The sequence below is a fragment of the Mixophyes fleayi genome, assembly GCF_038048845.1.
Source record: "Mixophyes fleayi isolate aMixFle1 chromosome 4 unlocalized genomic scaffold, aMixFle1.hap1 SUPER_4_unloc_2, whole genome shotgun sequence".
In the NCBI taxonomy this organism is placed as follows: Eukaryota; Metazoa; Chordata; class Amphibia; order Anura; family Limnodynastidae; genus Mixophyes; species Mixophyes fleayi.
This window is the reverse complement of record NW_027445888.1, coordinates 284,485-302,916: the sequence shown is the minus strand read 5'-3', so window position 1 is coordinate 302,916 and position 18,432 is coordinate 284,485. Positions and strand designations below refer to the sequence as shown.

At 39.7% G+C, this 18,432-nt stretch overlaps 1 protein-coding gene and 2 non-coding genes across 3 annotated transcripts; 1 reads left to right on the top strand and 2 right to left on the bottom strand.

The window, feature by feature from the left end:
• Nucleotides 1-5,101: 5,101 nt before the first annotated feature.
• FBXL12 (F-box and leucine rich repeat protein 12) lies at nt 5,102-16,758 on the bottom strand. Its single transcript, XM_075193796.1, has 3 exons — nt 16,450-16,758; nt 13,376-13,448; nt 5,102-9,976 (listed from the first exon to the last, which is right to left on the bottom strand). The coding sequence occupies exons 1-3, from the start codon at nt 16,614-16,616 to the stop codon at nt 9,167-9,169; spliced, it is 1,050 nt and encodes a 349-aa protein (XP_075049897.1). The 5' UTR covers nt 16,617-16,758; the 3' UTR covers nt 5,102-9,166.
• A 284-nt stretch (nt 16,759-17,042) lies between these two features.
• On the top strand, nt 17,043-17,115 carry TRNAV-AAC (transfer RNA valine (anticodon AAC)). The gene has a single exon. It is a non-coding gene; the product is annotated as a tRNA-Val (tRNA).
• A 161-nt stretch (nt 17,116-17,276) lies between these two features.
• TRNAI-UAU (transfer RNA isoleucine (anticodon UAU)) lies at nt 17,277-17,369 on the bottom strand. Its single transcript is given in 2 exon segments — nt 17,277-17,312; nt 17,332-17,369. It is a non-coding gene; the product is annotated as a tRNA-Ile (tRNA).
• Nucleotides 17,370-18,432: the final 1,063 nt, after the last annotated feature.

Here is an 18,432-nt window from a genome sequence, read left to right as displayed (position 1 = left end):
GTGATGGAGAAAAATGATGAGGTGGTGACATGTGGACAAAACCACGTTAAAAAAGGGCGCTTGCTTCGGGAAGTAACGCTCTTCCCCTGAGGAGGCCTGGCCTAGCCCCAAATGCATGACGAGAACCTTTTTAACACCTTAAGTAGCTTGATTTGACTAGAATGCATGAGTATCATGCACGGGTTAACTTGTAACAAATATGCTGCTTTAAGCTGCAATGTTAAACCAGCTGACACAGGAACACAAAGTTTGGATTTACAGAGAAATACACTTCTCTTGCAAATCCTAAGGGACTAATAAACCAATATGTGCCAAATACACGCAACACCAGGTTTAGACATATGGTTAAAAAAAAATATATAAGACCAAAACAAATCTAAAATATATTTCAAATATTAATGGAAAATGCTAGTAAATAAGTGGATGTAATAGAATTTTTTTTTTCAAATTACATAAAATTATATAATTATATTTTCAACAGTCGGGAATGCCAAGATGTCAGGAATAACAGTTTTGTGCGGAGGATGTCGGGGTAAGTAATGGTGGTAGTCACAAAAATGACTACCACCGGTTGCATTTGCTTTCTCTGATTCAATTAAAAATAATTTAAGCAGTCTATACAGTTCTCTAACTCGTCAGCAATCATATCTCCATCTATACATGTATTCTTTGTCAATGTCAAATTCTTTCCGCTTAATTTCTCAGAATGTGGACTGTCAACTGCATTGTTTTGTCAAGACAGATGTTTTTGGCAACCAATGTCAGATATACATGCTTACTTGTGTGGGAAGGCCAACTATTAGCCTGAACTGTCTGTTTTACAAATTTTTCACACTTCACTAACATAACATATACAGTATATATTACATTATACACATTATATTACATTATTTGCTGGCGTTCTAGAAATAAATGATGATGATGTAATGTACTATGGATCATTGTTGTCTGTGCATTGTATACTATTGTAAATTTCATGTATGGTGCTGTGGGATTTGTGATACCTGTCTGTCTATTTATCCATCATGTTGATTGAGAGCTCCTAGTGCTTGTCCAGTACATAAGGGAGTACCTACAGCATTCTGTGATGTAATATGGCACATATATAATCCTATTGGCTCTGGGTTGGTCGGTCAGCAGGGTAAAATGTGTAAAACTGTTAATAATGCAAGGTGCCAGTTGTAAGATAGCAGTAAATGGGAGTTAGATAAAGCATTGTATTTCTTCTTTGGGCTTTTCAAAATCTTTAAAACACAAGTAATATGAAGGTGATCATTAACCCTAAGGACAACTTAAACCATTTGCACCTAGTTCAACAATGGACTAATCACGAACTGACTAAGGAGCAGTATTTAAGCTTAGTTATGGGGCCTGCTTAAAGTCATACCTCTTTGGGGAGCTTAATATATACATACTACAACATTCTTGGTTGCATGATGGCTCCAATTCCACTTTTGTACACAGTCCTTGGGAGACAAGTCTTTATGGATGGCCCAAAACATTATTGAAAAGATGGACACATGAATGTGTACAGGGGGAAGAAGATGTGAGTTATCCTCTACTTCCTGGAATAGCCTATGAGCAGGTTGTTCACAAACATATGATAGCCTTGAGCCACTCTCCGTCTCATCCTCTATGTCAAACTTGGTTGGAGAAGTCATTGGCACACTCACCTGCCACCATACTTCTAGGGCTAGTTAGATTGATAGGTAATGGCTTGGAGTGGATGCCAACTCTGTACCAGTAGGATAAAAATTGGAATGTCCTCAGCAGCCTCTCTATTTCCCAAGTTAGTATGTACAAGTCTATTATTCACAGTGTAGTACTCATGAACGTCCATGGGAGCTCAGCTTCAAAGTAATTTGCAATGCTCACACCGATAGGTACACCTGAGGATACACAGTTCATATGTTTTCTGCACATATGCCTTTTTGTGTATCAAGTAATACACAGGTGCACGCTCCCTTCCACTTTTTGAAGTGTACCTGTGTGTCAGAGGAATGTGAATGTTGGCCAAAGTACAACCATCACTACAATGTACTGCCTATTCTCTTTTGGATCATACCTTTAAATAATAAATAAGGAGAATAAGAAAACATATTAAGTCACATAGTGCAATTACATTTGTGTTGTTTGTGCACATAAAAGCCTGTTTCTGCATAAAATGCACCAAGATCATGGAAAAGGCACCTAAACACAAAATCAGGACAATCACACCCCCCCACAAAAAAAATAATAATATCCCGTCGATGTGCCACTCCACCCTCCTTATAAAAACTGAAAACACTAAAGACAAAACAAAAAAATGGCTACAAATAAGAAAATACTGTATTTGAGATCCAGGCCCACACTTGCCAAATGATGATCATTATTTTATGAAGCAAACGGAAAGGAGTGATCTAGCGATGCACTTCACCACCAGAATACGCTAGCATATAATTTATTCAGGAAGTAGGAATCCCGCCAATTGCTCCAATATTCTTGAGATCCAGATAAACATACCTAAAGGAAGACATTGGGGGGGTCACTTACCAATGGACGACAGCATGGTGGCTTAGTGGTTAGCACTTCTGCCTCACAACACTGGGGTCTTTAGTTCAATTCCCAACCACGGCCTTATCTGTGTGGAGTCTGTATGTTCTCCCCGTGTTTGCGTGGGTTTAGTCCGGGTGCTCCGGTTTCCTCCCACATTCCAAAACATACTAGTAGGTTAATTGGCTGCTATCAAACTTACCTTAGTCTCTCCCTTTCTGTCTGTATGTATGTTAGGGAATTTAGATTGTAAGCTCCTATGGGGCAGGGACTGATGTGAGCGAGTTCTCTGTACAGCGCTGCGGAATTAGTAGCACTATATAAAAATTCTTCAAAAGATGGCAGTACACAACCGTTTTGCACTGGTTGCATGTGTTTTTATACAACCTCCCAGGATTTGTGCAGCAATGTGGTGTCTATTGTGGAGGAAGACATTTTTACTTGGTGTGATTGATGTAACCAGGCTGCAGGGAGCCTTAAATATAGGGAGTCACAAGTGTATGTATTTAAATACTAGAATAAAAAAAAAAAACAGACAAGGTACAAAAGTTGTGGATTTCTACAGACCATATTTGCTGTGCAAAATGTCAAGATGTGCAGATAACCACTATCTATCATAAATACACCTAAAATCTGTCTTCTTTGCAGCCACCAAGGACATTTTTCTAGTGATATACGAGACACACAAGACAGATAAAAAGAAAAAAGCAAATAAATGTCTGGTTGAAAGCTGCTGTAGTAACCATACATTATAGTATAAAATGCAGCTATTCACAAATGTGTTGCAACATTTCACAAATAGTTATAGTTTCAGAGTCTGGAAAAATATGGTTGTACAATAACATTTTACTGGCCAAGCAAAATACAACATCAACAAATTGATCCAATGTCACCTTATGATTGGTCAAAGAATTGCACCATAAAATAAAAATCAGATGAGGATACATAAATGTATATTTATTGCACGTGCATAAACATTCTGTCGCCAATGATCACATTGGTATATATACAACATTTATAATCCATTCTTAAGCCTTATGGCTGAACAAATGGATTGGACCAATCTTGCTAGACATCATGATGTCTGGTTAGCAGGCCAAACAACTGCATCTGGCCATATTGGTCATATATATATTATATTAATAGCTTCTCATATCTTAGACAATGGAGGCCAAATATATATTTACATTTTTTTTAGGAAAGAGTTCAAACCCAAGACTCATTGTCTGACTGCAGTCCATACACCCAGAGTTTATATTGCCATATTTAAGCCAACCACAGATGGACTGATACTGTGCAATGTGACGAAACACGTAGTGGGCGGATAGCTTCCCAAATCCACGGGGTCCAATAATAGTTGAAAGAGAGATATACAGCCTGCTCGTTATCATTTTCCAATCGCAGTTACCAGTATCTGATAATGATCGATTTTTGATCATTGGGCATTGCAGTTACGTTTGGACCACATGCACTCTGTTATCATGCCAATTACCGGACATGGACTGTGTTATCACAGAGTGTGTGGCCAGAACTACACTCTCCACTTGATATCAATAGACCACAACAGTCCTGTCCCGTATGTATGTAAGGGAGTTGTTTACAAACTCAAGAAAAGTAGTGTTCTATGCTAGTCCAATTTGACCATAGTTTAAATGACTAGCTGCACAGTGGAGCATTGTGGTTGAAACTTCATTTGTCTCTAGTGCTCGTCCGCAGTGGTAGCTGCAGCTGTGCACTGACACTTTTTATTAAAGTTTTTGTACTTTCCGAATGGGTATACGCTTTCTACAATAGATTTAATCGCTATTACAGCGAGGCAAGTACTACATTACATGAGACATTATGTTGACCTTTTTGGGTGTGTGTAGAAATATTATAATAAATCTTTTGTCATTCTTGATTGAAATTTTATGATGGCATCAGACAAGAGTGCTGAGCTGATGAAGGACTTAATTGAGGCCTACCGATCCCCTCCCTGCTTGTGGCAATCCAAGTCAAAAGAATATTCCAACAGGCAGAAGAGGATCTTGGTTTGTGAGGACTTGGTGACAGTGAGCCTCCCTAATTATCCAGAGGCTACTGTAGATTGGGTCAAAAGATCTGGGGCAGGGGCTGAAGATGTGTATGTACCCAGGTTGTGGTATTTTGACCTCCTGCGCTTCACAGCTTACTAGGAAATAGCCAGACCGTCAACAAGCAACGTGCCCCAGATGGAGATTAGTTCCTCACCTGTCCCTCCGAAAACTGAAGACATGCCAGAAATTGGCATAGCCAGTAGGCACATAAAATCATGAATGCATAAAATATTTACATTTTGGTAAATATGAGGAATTAATGGTGATGATGATGATGACGAACTGCCATATCCAGCACACTCTCACAGCTCTTTCCATCAGGGTAGTTTCTAGAGTGGTCCAAGGAGCAAAATGACACATGGGGGAAACCTGGATTCATTTGAGTTCATTAAAAAAGATCAAACACTGTAGCATGCAGGCCTACTGTCATCTATCCACTCATAAGGGCACCCAAACAGCCAGGAGTAGAATGAACTACAAAATCAGATCCCCAATAAAACAAAAAAGAAACATTTATTAAAGCAAAACTTTATGCAGCAGATTTTTTTGTATACATCACAATTGTTTTTTTTCCCTCTTTACAATACGAAATAGGCAGACATTTAACTAGAAACCCACAAATGAACAGAAACGTGCAGGTACATGGTCAGACTCCTTCAAGTGAACTCATTGGCTGCACACCATGGAGGCAGCCATTTGTGGGCTGTAAACTATTACTATATAAAAAACATAGTTTCTGTTCACCAGGAATCCCTGATATTGCTGAATTCGAGGTGAAAAATGGCTGCCCCCATAGAGTGTAGGGTGTCTCAATTTCATAAGAATGTGCAAACAATCACAAAACGGGCAGGTATACTTTTTTCTCAAGCAGTAAAAACATTAAGGAGTTAAGGTAGTAACAGAATATTAAGCTAAAATATGAGGCTGTCTTAAATATATAGTATGAAAAAATAAAAGTCAATATATTAACATTTAAATGAAGCATTTAAAAATAAAATCTTATTCTAAAGTACAGTAACAGTGTAGAGGAAAATAAAAAGACGAATACATTGCATACAAGTCTTTTAGACAAAAAAAATGGAAAAATATATGTATAAGTTGGTTTAAATTAACTTAGTTTGTTTCTGAACTGTCCCTTCCATGGATTAAAGGAGCAAAGAGGACAAAAATAAAGTGCAGTAACCTTTTTGTTGCAGGGAACAGCCTTTTACTGGTACACTACCACTATACATTAAATCAGTACTGGTCAACGAATCAAAAGAATGGAGACCCCGACTTGTACTATCCCAACAACCTAAATAGCTTATTATTATTATTGTAGATTTGTAAGGTGAAACAGGGCTCTGCAGCGCATATATAAAACAGGGACATATAAGCTAGACAAAACAAATGCAGTCTATAACATAAAGGATATGGAGCAAAGTGCTCATTATAGAGCTTATATTCTAAGTGGAAGAGGGCACGGGTGAAACAAGAGGACAAAGTGTGGCTTAGGGTGGAGATTGGGACAGTAATGAGGGTGCATTAGTGTGAATAGTATCATCGGGGATTAGGTAAGTTCCAAAGAAAGAAAAAAGAGAGATGGGTTTTTTAGAGAGCGTCTAGATTTGAAGACTATGGGAAAGCCCGATTGGGCGTGGTAGGGAATTCCACAAGTGGGAAGCAGCACGGGAGAAGTCTTGTAGGCTGGAGTGAGAGGTGGATACCCGAGACGAGACAAGGCGCAGGTCAGATGTAGATCTAAGAGGGTGGGAGGGAGAGTATTTTGATATGAGATTTGAGATGTATGAAGGGGTGCTGTTGTTGAGGGCTTTGATGGTAAGGGTGAGTATTATGAATTGAATTCTGGAGGACAGAGGGAGCCAGTGTAGGGATTTGCAACGTGGTGCAGCATATGTGGAGCACTGAGAGAATATGTTGTATGGCATTTTATTTATTTAGTTCACAAACTTATATTTACAAAATACAGCTCATCTCCTGAAAAGCGCCACTAAAATAGAAAACAAAACTCTAAGACGGTTTTACCAACCTCCAGTACCTATTTAGCGGCAGTTCTCCAGGAACTCCTGATGAAATCGGGCCTCAACAACAGAAGACCTGATCTAGATAAAAGACAGCAGTGGAGAAATGTCAGACACCCCACTCAGTCAGCGTCATTACACACCTTCAGGTAGCCCACACAAAACTTTGAGCAATCTTAAATGGTGCTTGAAGTGGTGTAATGACTTAGGGCCTGATTCATTAAGGATCTTAAATGAAGAGGATTCTTATTTCAGTCTCCTGGACAAAACCATGTTACAATGCAAGGGGTGCAAATTAGTATTCTGTTTTGCACATAAGTTAAATACTGACTGTTTTCTCATGTAGCACACAAATATCAACTTTAAATTTCAGTGTGCAAATAAGCTATCAAGTATTTGTGTGCTACATGAAAAAACAGTCAGTATTTAACTTATGTGCAAAACTGAATACTAATTTGCACCCCTTGCATTGTAACATGGTTTTGTCCAGGAGACTGAAATAAGAATCCTCTTCATTTAAGATACTTAATGAATCAGACCCTTAGTGAGGGCAATCCTCTCCAATGCAGACTGCTGTGGGGCACAGATTCCACAGAGGAAGTGCATCCCAGCAGGTAGATAAACTTAACACAGAGTATTTGGAAAGTGCCAATTGTTTTCAACCTTACTTAGCCCTAACGTGTCTAAGGAAGTGTGTTTATATGACTCCTCAGACGCAGGGGAAAGTATGTGGAAGACTCAGTACATGATCATATATGTAGGAATATGAATTATATACACACACTACAAATAACTTGCTTTCAACACTACATACTGGTATGGAGCATGGAGGGTTTGTGAAAAACCTTTACCTCCAGAACATGTTAAAAGATCCTTTAATAGTAGTTTTAATGGCTTTGAAATATAGTTTATACCTTTTTGGAAAAGCAATAGTCTGCTACCTGGGATAACATCTATTTTGCTGGAGACACGAGTACAAATCACCCTCTACTACAGAATCTAGTTATTACTATCATCATTTATATAGCGCCAATCATATGACGCAGCCCTGTACAGAGGATATGTAGCCATTCACATAAGTCCCTGCCCATTTGGAGCTTACAGTCTAAATTCCCTAGCACATACAAGACACACACTAGGATCCATACCTATCAGTAGATATTTGGACAGAGAGGAAACCAAAGGAAAACCACACAAACACAGGGAAAACATACAAACGTCCTGGTAAGAATTGAACCCATGACTTCAGTGCTAGGAGGCAGCGGTGCTAACCACTCTGCTTTCTAATTATACATGTTTGGTTATATTTTAAATTGACCTTGACCAGATCTACATAAGATGTGCATCCTGACAACAAAATAATGGTTGGGATTGCCAGTAAACACAATTGTGTTTAACTGAAAATCTTTTTTGGGATTGTCAGCAAAGAGTAAAAGGAGGAGATGAATAACTAACATTTTCGTATGTCCCGCCAAGGCAGGAGGTCCTGTTTATTGGTGGAACAGTGAACATCTGACAAGTTATAACAGTATATCATAACAGGACAAGATTTCGTACACTTGATATGAAACAAATAGCATTATTATTCCTATGATCATTGTTATTTAGCCTTAGACAATCCCTCCAGTCTACTTAAAGGGGTTTTCCACAATAGTATTGTGCCCATATCTCCCGTTTCCTTTAATTAGACTTTAGTGGGGTCCCGTCAAACCCTGCTCTTCCAATCAGTAGCCAGCTTTCATTCACAGCTAGGTCTGATGTCTTCTGCTCCAGTGACCCAATCTGCTCAAAAAGTGACCGGCAGATGTCCTGGTTATTTGCTAGTGTCAAGACACTGCTAAATACAATGCTATATTATAGAGAAAGGTTTATTTAGATGCAATACTAAAGTGAAAAGCCCCTTCAGAATACACCCATCCCTACCGCACAGTATTTGGGCTAAGCCAGTATTCATGCGAATGCAACAGATCAATTCACTAGAAACCAGTCACATCCCAAGGTACATAGACTGAAAGTCTGGAGAGCATAGTGAAAACTGAGCCAACCACTATCACAGCCTTACTTCACCTACCATTTGTTTTCAGGCGCTCCTGAAACAGTCACAAAGATTTGTGAATTATATTAGTTGTATAATTAAACAGAAAGAAGCCAGGCAAAGGGATATATTTCGTAAAACTTACAGTCGGCTGAAGCTGGGAAAACCCCTTAATAGTCAAATATAAAATAACAACTCATCTGCCCGGTGTTTGGGAAGACAGAATGCCAAGGTTTGTAAGAAGTCTTAAATTAAATTATGTATGAGACTTTGCTTATTCCAAAGGATGAGTGTGGTCATGATGTAGACCTCACTTTAACGCATGTCATGGTTTGTGAAACAGAACTCAGTCATCGTAGGTTTGCATATAGAGCGAGTGATATGACCTACAAACAAAATTAAGGTGTAAAGTCACTATAAGAAAACTAAATGCTGCATTGGAGAAGATAAGAGTGGTACAGGTTCTACCCTATCTTCTCACTAGGTATCTTTGCTTTATGCTTTCATTTACACTTGAGCAAGGAATCCATCTCAGGGAATGAGTTAGTAACCATGCAATGTGGGAGGCTTTTCCGAATCTCGTCTATGCCTTGCGTCTCAAAAAAGATCCCATTGAGATTGAGATAGTTTAGGACGGGCAAGCTAACACACGCAGCTATGATAGAGTTTGGGGAGAAACAGAAGCAGAACTCCAGCCATAACTTCTCCAGCGTCTTAACGCCAGAGAGGCATGACAGTCCAGCATCTGTTAGAGAGCGAAAATCTGTAAGAGCCAAGGTCCGTAAGTGCTTCAAGTGGCAGCCGATTAAGTGCAAAGTGATATCTGTTATGTTACAGTCGTGTAGCTTTAAGTGCTCTAATCCTTTGAGGTAAGGAACTGCTTTCTGAATACCAATGTCATTCACTCTGTAGGTGCCGGAGAGGTAGAGGGTCTTAAGGGATGACTGACTGCAGATGGTCTCCAAGTGGTGGCTGGAGAACGATGGCACATTGTTCACAATGAGATTCTCCAATTTTGGGATGCTTTTGTTTTTGGTGGCCGACGCTTTGAACCAGGCCAGTGGAATTTCACACTGCAACAGTTCCAGCGTCTTCAAGGTGGAAGGTAGACAGTCGTAACTCAGAGAACGGAGGCTTGTTTCCTCCAAGTGGAGGCTTTCGAGGCTGGGATAGCGCTTTTCTAGGACTTGGAGCACAGCTGGGGTTAGGAACTCCTGTTTCTTCACCGAATGTAAAAGACCCTTTAGCTTCAGTGTTTGCAGGCTGGTTCCAAGCCAGTGCCTCACTAGATGCCACAATATCTTTGAATTCAGCTGTCAAATACAAATAACTGAATATATTATATTTTGCAAACATTACCAGATTATTGTAAAACATGAATATCCTCAATTTAGTTAGCAATGATGCACGGTATTCACAGTCAAAGTATTTCACACAATCATAAGAGAAAGAACAAATGAGCCTTTTGTACTGTTTATTCCAATGCCTTCTACAGTCTAATTTATCTGCTGCTCCAATCACATGTTAAGCAGGAGCTGAGCGAGATGTCTATGCTTCATATACTTGCCCGCCCCCCATCCCCCTCCCCAATCACCTCCCTACCAGACAGCTGCCTTTACTAGTAGTACTGTCTGCAGTAGTCCTCTGACCCCCTCTTTTATCCCGATAGGTCAGTAGTGTCAAAATCAGCCTGACTGTCCAAAGCAGATGTGCTGGTCTGAAAAGGGAGAGGCGGAGCAGAGATAGAGATGTACATTTGTCGTTGGAGCCAGGACCTAGCATTTATGTAACAGAGAACTGATGATTTCATCCGCAGCTGAAATAGGAGCAAGACACTCCAAGGCAGCGGTTCCAAAGAACTGCCGATTCTCAGCACTTTGTCCTCATTTTTAAAAATGGCAATTTTATTAAATGACAACAAAGCAGATCGGCAGTTCATCGGGACTGCTGCTTAGCAAATATACCCCCAAGACTCAATGAAGCATGTTGCAAAATAAAAAAATAATAAAAACACCCACATTTTTTATATTTTAAAAATAATAAAAAAATGTGTCCTCTTTATGTCATAGACAACATTACATAATGCTGGCCATTTTTAACTTTTCACTATATATGTGAGTGTGTTTTATTCATATGTTTCATTACATGTTGAAGGCAAATTCCATCCACAACTTAAAAAAATATATATATTTTGGTGCATCTAGGTGAACTTAAATAAAACAGTGTTTCTTGCATGTAACAGTGTGAGCAGGAGATCCTCCTTCCTGCTCAGGTGGCCTTATTAGGGCTCCCCTGTGAACTTCTCATTTGCATTTGTTATAATCAACGAGGGGCTGGATCTACCAAAATCAAATAAAATGTTGTATTTTATTTTGAATCACCTAAATCCATCCAAAGCTAAATCAAATGGATGAAATTAGCCTGTGTATCAAATATTTGATTTTAGTTGGAACAACACAAAGAGCCATATTTCACGCATATATGTGTGTGTATATATATATAATATATATATATATATATATATATATATATATATATATATATATATATATATATATACATATACACACACACACACACACACACACACACACAAGATGCTTTTTTTTGTGATAACTTCAAATACACACAGCATTCCCAAACCATAACAGTACTTTATATTATAGCTATTGATCTTCACTATCGGGCCCAGGGAGTCAGCAGACTCAAACGTGGGACATCTGGGGGTAAATGTATCAAGCCGAGAGTTTTCCGGGTTTGAAAATGGAGATGTTGCCTATAGCAACCAATCAGATTCTAGCTGTCATTTTGTAGAATGTACTAAATAAATGATAGCTAGAATCTGATTGGTTTTTCAAACCCGCCGGAAAACTCTCAGCTTGATACATTTACCCCCAGGTGTGCATTGGAATAAACAGCTTACTCCTCTTGCACAGCTTAATCACAGATCTATTCAGTTCTGAAACCTCCAGACACATTTACGTGTATTGACTTTCTTTTGTTTTTTTCTGTACATTGGGGAATAAAGGTCTGGAAACAGTGCAATGATCCCACACTTCTGTTTTATGCTCCACAACATCTAACAGATGGCTGGTAACTGAAGGGGAAAGGCTCCAATTGGCTACAAGTTGGGTATAACTCCGCCTACTTCAAACTACAGAGAAATGCAGAAGAAAAAAAAAACCAAAAAACCACAAAACCCCAAGAACAAGTAGCTCACAGTAAACCTGTCCGCACAGGAAATGTATTAAAAAAGAAAAAACATCACTACATTTTTAAGTTTCTAAGCTGGTACATGAGTAATGCCAGTTATTTGCCACTGGAAAGACGTGAGGACAGATTTATAGACGGGTGGTACATGTAGTGGAGGAACTCAGCCTAGCTTTGTTGCAGTATAGCATCTGCATCTGTCCCCACACCCTAGTGAAGTGCATAATAAGGAGTTATCTGTAAAGCACTTCTTCCCAAGTATAATAAAGGATACCTATAATGCTTGATAACACCATCCAAGCATTGCACACTTTTTAATAAAAAGGTGGTCACTAGATGGCACTAAGCGAAGCACTACCAGTACCAATATTCATAGTAAAAAGGTTCTCCGCACAGAGAACCTTTCTTAGAAAATCAGCAACTGAGCATACAAGATCTCTGGAGTGATTTCTAGCAGCATCAGCGGGCAGGGAAAAAAACAAAAAACTCAACCGGTTTTGCAGAACAGAAGTACTGTGATATCTGACCACGATTTGATTGGGTGAAATTATACATTTGCAGCCAACAAGTGGCAATCTTAGGCCATATCAGCATGTGTCCGGCATTAGATAATGAAAAACTGGGTAAGAAAATACCTGTATGATTAAGCACTGTAGACATACTACACTAACACCAAGATCTGCAGTAAGTATCTGTACAAACTGCCATGGCGGTTGTGGATGGATAGACAGACCCTTGTGTATTCTGATGTAATATCTTGTTTCCAACTATACAAACCGCTCATCAGTCGTAGCCACTTTAACATCTGTCACTGTCACAGTCTCCGCTCTCAGAGACATTACCCCCTGTTGTGTGCTGTGACAGCAGCTAACCACCCCCGTCATGTCACTTGTCTACAGCTGTGCTGATGAAACCGTTACAAGTCATATACAGGATACGCCAGCAGAGGCAAACCTGGCTGTTTTCAAACACTGTTGTGGTGATTGACGTTAACACAAAAAAGAACAAACAGAGCAAACGTGCGACTCTAAACCCCCTCTTCACTCGAGGAATAGAGAATTGGCAGATTCTAAAGTAACAGACATACATTTATTTTGAAGACTCCATGTATGGGGGTACATCATCTACTCGAACAAAGTGGTACATGGGAAACATAATAGCACATTTTCCATTTCTCACCTAGGTAGGGGTACGGCTATGTAACAAAGGAGATGCCTTATTCTTTCCTATTTTTTTTATTTTCTTTTAATGTCATCTGCAAGCAAATATAAAGTCAGCCTTGTGTTTATTTCCATTGTCCTCGTCGGTAAGAAGTCAAGTTTATTGTAAAGAATTAAGTTTTGCCTTTAATGTTGATGAATCATTCTATGCCATTAGCATAAAGTGCAGACAGCTTCCGTGGTCAGCAGAACAAGTGACATGATCACACCATTGGGAAACCACAATAACACGTGTGAAGCTTAATCTATGACAATTCTCTACTGCAAAAAACAATAACTGACCTTGTATGGTGTCAAATCAACATGTCTCCACAGGGATTTGTCCAGGACCAGCCTCTTCCACCTTTTGCAGACTCTTATAAAATAAATAAATAGAAGTTCACGTTACAAGAGATGTCCACCTTAATTGATCTTTAAGGACAACCATTAAGAGAGGTTGGTTTAGTTTGATATGTACGACTGCTTAAAGAAGCACCAGCACTACCAACCATTACAGGATAAGTAACTAAACCCAAATGATGGTAAGATACATCTCCCATAATTAGGCCATATTTCCACTTGATTTCATGATACAAAGCAAGGAAGATAAAATCAAGTGATTTACAAAGCTTATGTTAAAGGTGGGGTCATTAGTAACCATTTGTACATCGCTTTTGGAATTTTGAGTACAGCGCTGTATTCAATTTAATTTAACACCATGCACTGTTCTATACTACTAGCGTTGTTATAGCACGATGTCAATGTCTTCACGTGACTTTCACCAACACTGATTGAGATAACCCTGTCATTTGCATATGTTCTTCCTTTTGAAATGTACAGATTACAACTCAAGCTTAGGCAATCTCTGGTACTCCACTGCATTGGAACTACAAGTCACAGCATGTCCCGTTAGCCTCTCTGCTGAGATTTATAGTTCTACCGTGAGTGGGCCACCATGTGATGCCTACCTGTGAGAAGTCCTGTTCAGCAGGGATTAGTCTTATGCAATTTAGCAGTCTAATTCCAAATGAGGGTCATTAGAAAACATAGTTTGTAATCATGTATATTTTTATTATATCAGTTACTTTTGTATTATAATATACGGAATTTGCTGGCGCTATATAAATAAATGATGATGATGATGAGACCTGCATTGCTGTACAGTCTCTAACTAGGTTTGTAAAGATGTTAATCTTGTAGTCTTAAGCAACCTGTGGCTTTCCAGTAGAGATATTCACTGACCCCTGTGAACTGGTTTTGGTTTTGGATCTGGACTAGCTTGTGTTTTTGGTTTTGGATTCTTTAGAAAAAATACTAAAATATGCTAAAAATCACATAATGTTGCGCTTTTTTTTGTTCCTACATTATTATTAACCTCAATAACACCAATTTCAAGTCATTTGCAGTCAATTTAGACCACCTCACAGGTCACAATATTATTTTCATACACTTTCTGAAAAATACTGCAGCGACCTGGCTGGATGGTAAGCGACAGAGCAATGACACACACCGCAGTTCCTAGCACATCTAGGACACATTGGCACACAGCCGTGGCAAAAAAGAAAAATGGGGGTCCGCCCTCCCTCCCACCAATCGCTATGTTGGATCTTAAAAAGGAATTCAAAACTCGCGAGATCCAACGACGTCAAGATGATGTTTTGCCTCGTTATCAATTCCGAGGGCGTGCAAAAGTACTGAGCCGACTTGACTCAACTCGGTACTCGGATCACCAAGGTTCGGGTGTGTTTGGTTCTCGAGGAACCAAGCCTGAGCATCTCTACTTTTCAGTGGTTATGGAACAGCAAGTCCCAGAATGACCTTCCAGCTAGAGGCGATTCTGACAGTAACGGAAGCATTGCCTTATTTGCAGCCAATTCTTCAAAAACCCTCACGCAATGCAGAACATTGTTGGTGAAACTCTTGTACATCTCGTGACTTCCTGAAATATACTATCTACTCCTCCAACTGCAATGCTCGGAACATTGTCAGACAAATATACTGTCACTCTTATCTCTGCACAAGTTTCTGACAGCAAACTCCTCTATAATACATTTAAATATCTTCTCACACCTTCCACAGTAGCCCCTCCGACCACAATCAACGATTCCTACTTCAAGGACAAGATTGACAACTCCAATACCAAATAGTATCCTCTTCCCCGAGCAATAACCTGTCCTTTCTTGCACCTTCTACTATCTACTAGTAGAAGGTGCATCTACTATCTACTACTTGGCCACTGGACCCTACACATTCACAAATCAGTCAGGGTATACTAAACTGTGGGTTTGAAAAAGTGGAGATTTTGCATATAGCAACCAGATTGTAATCATCATTTATTTAGTACATTCTACAAAAATGACAGCTAGAATCTGATTGGTTGCTATAGGCAACATTTCCAATTACAAGCCTGCAGTTTTGTAAATATAACCCCATGGTCTCCTGTGCTCACTCCCCCCCCCCCCCCCCCCCAAGTTACCTAAATTCTATAATTTTTACCTCTTCTCACACTCATTACTTGCTTTCATTCCCAGTTACAGGCCTTTTTGGGCTGCATCCACTCTGTGGAAATCCCCACCTAATGCAACAAGGCTTTCCCTAACCTCCAAATCTTCCAAAGTTATTCCCTTCCTGTACTTAAACAACTCTCTGGCCCCTAAACCATATAGCACCACTAAGCGCATTTTCCGATTGCTGCCTGCACCAATACTTGCTATGTGGCACATCAAACTCCTATCTCCCTATAGATCAGTGTTGGCTAACATGTGACACTCCAGGTGTTGTGAAACTACAAGTCCAAGCATGCTTTGCCAATATATAGCAGCTTAATGCTGGAACTTGTAGTTTCACAGGTCACAGGTTAGCCAACACTGCTATAGATTATAACATAATGGAGTAGGATCCTCTGATCTCTGTGCCTGTCTGTTAATACACCTGTTTGTATTATTACAGATTGTAGTAACACAAACAGTATTATTGTACTGATATTGTATTGAACAGTGTGCTTGTTTACAATGGTAAAGAGATGCACAGTACGTTGAAGTAAATCATTCTAATCTAAATATTTAGTATTGTGACTTCCATATCAGAAACAACGCCTACGTATATAATACTGATTCATGACATAGCAGTAAATAAAAGCAGTTGTTAGATAACCAGGAGGATCAGGCAACCTATGACTCTGCAGTAGTTGTGGACCACAATTACCAGCACGCAATGCCTATGCTGGGACTTGTAGTTCCACACCATGGAGGTGGCTGTCTGTGATGAGGACATGGCTGCTTATGGCAAGTTTAGTGCAGGACACAAGGACAAAGAAACGCTGCCATGACCTGCAGTGAGCCTCAGGGGAGAGGGGCCCTCCGTCATCCCCTCCTCACCTGCAGCTCCGGATCAGGTCCCGCACTGACAGGAAGCTCAGCACCTCCAGCAGCACACTATCCGGGAGCCAGGACAGGGTCGGGGTGACAGATATGACGCTGCCTAGGCCTGGGATCCCGGAGCTCTCCCCGCAGCACATCGCGGCCGACGTCTTCATCATTTCCATGGACACCGCGCACTTCCGCCTCACTAAGCACAGCTGTCACCGGCGACCATAGAGACTGGACCGCTAGTGAGCAGAGCGTCTACAGCGCAACGCCGCCAACACCTCTCAGGTATCCTGTGCGCTTCAAACTACCATAGAGTCAGCTCCACCACACGACAGAGTGTCTGCAGCAACGACCATAGTGACTCCGCTGCTGGAATACAGAGCGTCGACTTATAGCAATATCATAGACAGCGCCGTTGGCTCACAACACTCAAACAAAAGAAACAACAACAATGGACATTTGTTCTTCCACTTAAACCACAAGTGAGCTTCATATTTTCTTTGCAAGTGAAATGTTGCCATCGTTACCATCTGTCATACTATAATATGAACATATACAGATGTAACCAGTAGTGGTCTGGAATTCAATCCAGAGCAACGCACGTTTCTGTAGTGTAGTGGTTATCACGTTCGCCTAACACGCGAAAGGTCCCCGGTTCGAAACCGGGCAGAAACAGTTTTGTTAAACTACTTTTAATAAACACTAATATAGACCATGAGTTGTACAAATATTATTGTAAACATAATTATAATTATCTAAAATAATATTATATTTATAAAATTAAGGTAAAATAGGAAAATATATATATTTTAACTCAAAAGATTGTATAAAAGATGTGCTCCAGGTGAGGCTCGAACTCACAACCTCGGCATTGCTCACAAGTATCTGTCATATAAGTACCGCGCGCTAACCGATTGCGCCACTGGAGCAGCTGAAAGTTCTATGTTCTAGAGCTGTTGACATACGATAGTAACATAATTATGTGTGATACAGATAACCCGGATGAAATGTGTTCATGGTCGTCAAATAACTTAGCACCCAATCCTACTGAAAAGACACCTACATCAACGGAGCAACAAAGGGTAAGAGGGGTACAGACAGACAGAGACCTAGAGAGATAGGTAGGGCCACAGTCTACATGCATATATATATATATATATATATATATATATATATATATATATATATATATATATATATATATATATATATATATATGTATATATATATATATATATATGTATATATTAATCTCTGCATGTATGTGTACAGACGTCAGCAATGCTATGACACCAGTGTATTTGTCCAATGCTTTTGTGATGCCCACAATGTAATATCTATATTATGGTTGCTATGGAAACCTGGAGATGTCATTGGGGGACTTATATAATGTTCTATATCTGGGGTGTGTTGGTGGGATCAGTAATTGTTTAAAAGTAGCTATAGGAAGAATCATTTGTTTTTTTTCTGGTTCTCCATACAATGCCCATAAAATAAAATAAATATTTACACAACCATACTACACAAAGAAAGCCTTGCCAGCCCTGGAATAACTATACCGTATTTACCAAGGTACACAGTGAACTAAACGTACCTAACTAACCTGTAAATTTCTTAAATAATTTAGGGGCAGATTCAATTCAGCCACGTTAACTGGGCCATAACTAGGGCTGTGCCATTGGGGTGACCGCCCAGGGCGCAGTGCTGAACAGGGCACAGTTTATGAATATTTAAGGTTCATTTGGATAAAATTGAGGGTAAGGGGGGTGGTGTTTTTAAAATTTTAAATTACGTCTCCGCATGTTAGTCTAGGATTAACACGGCTTTAGTAGTATTTCCTTTAATACGGTAATTTTAACCCGGGTTTTAACTCGGAGCCCCGAGAGGTGCGAGCAAAATTCAGCGTTAAAATGACCATACTAACGGTAATACTGCGCACTTTTACCGTACTAATGATAATAGTCCGGTGATAAAATCATGACATATCTGTGG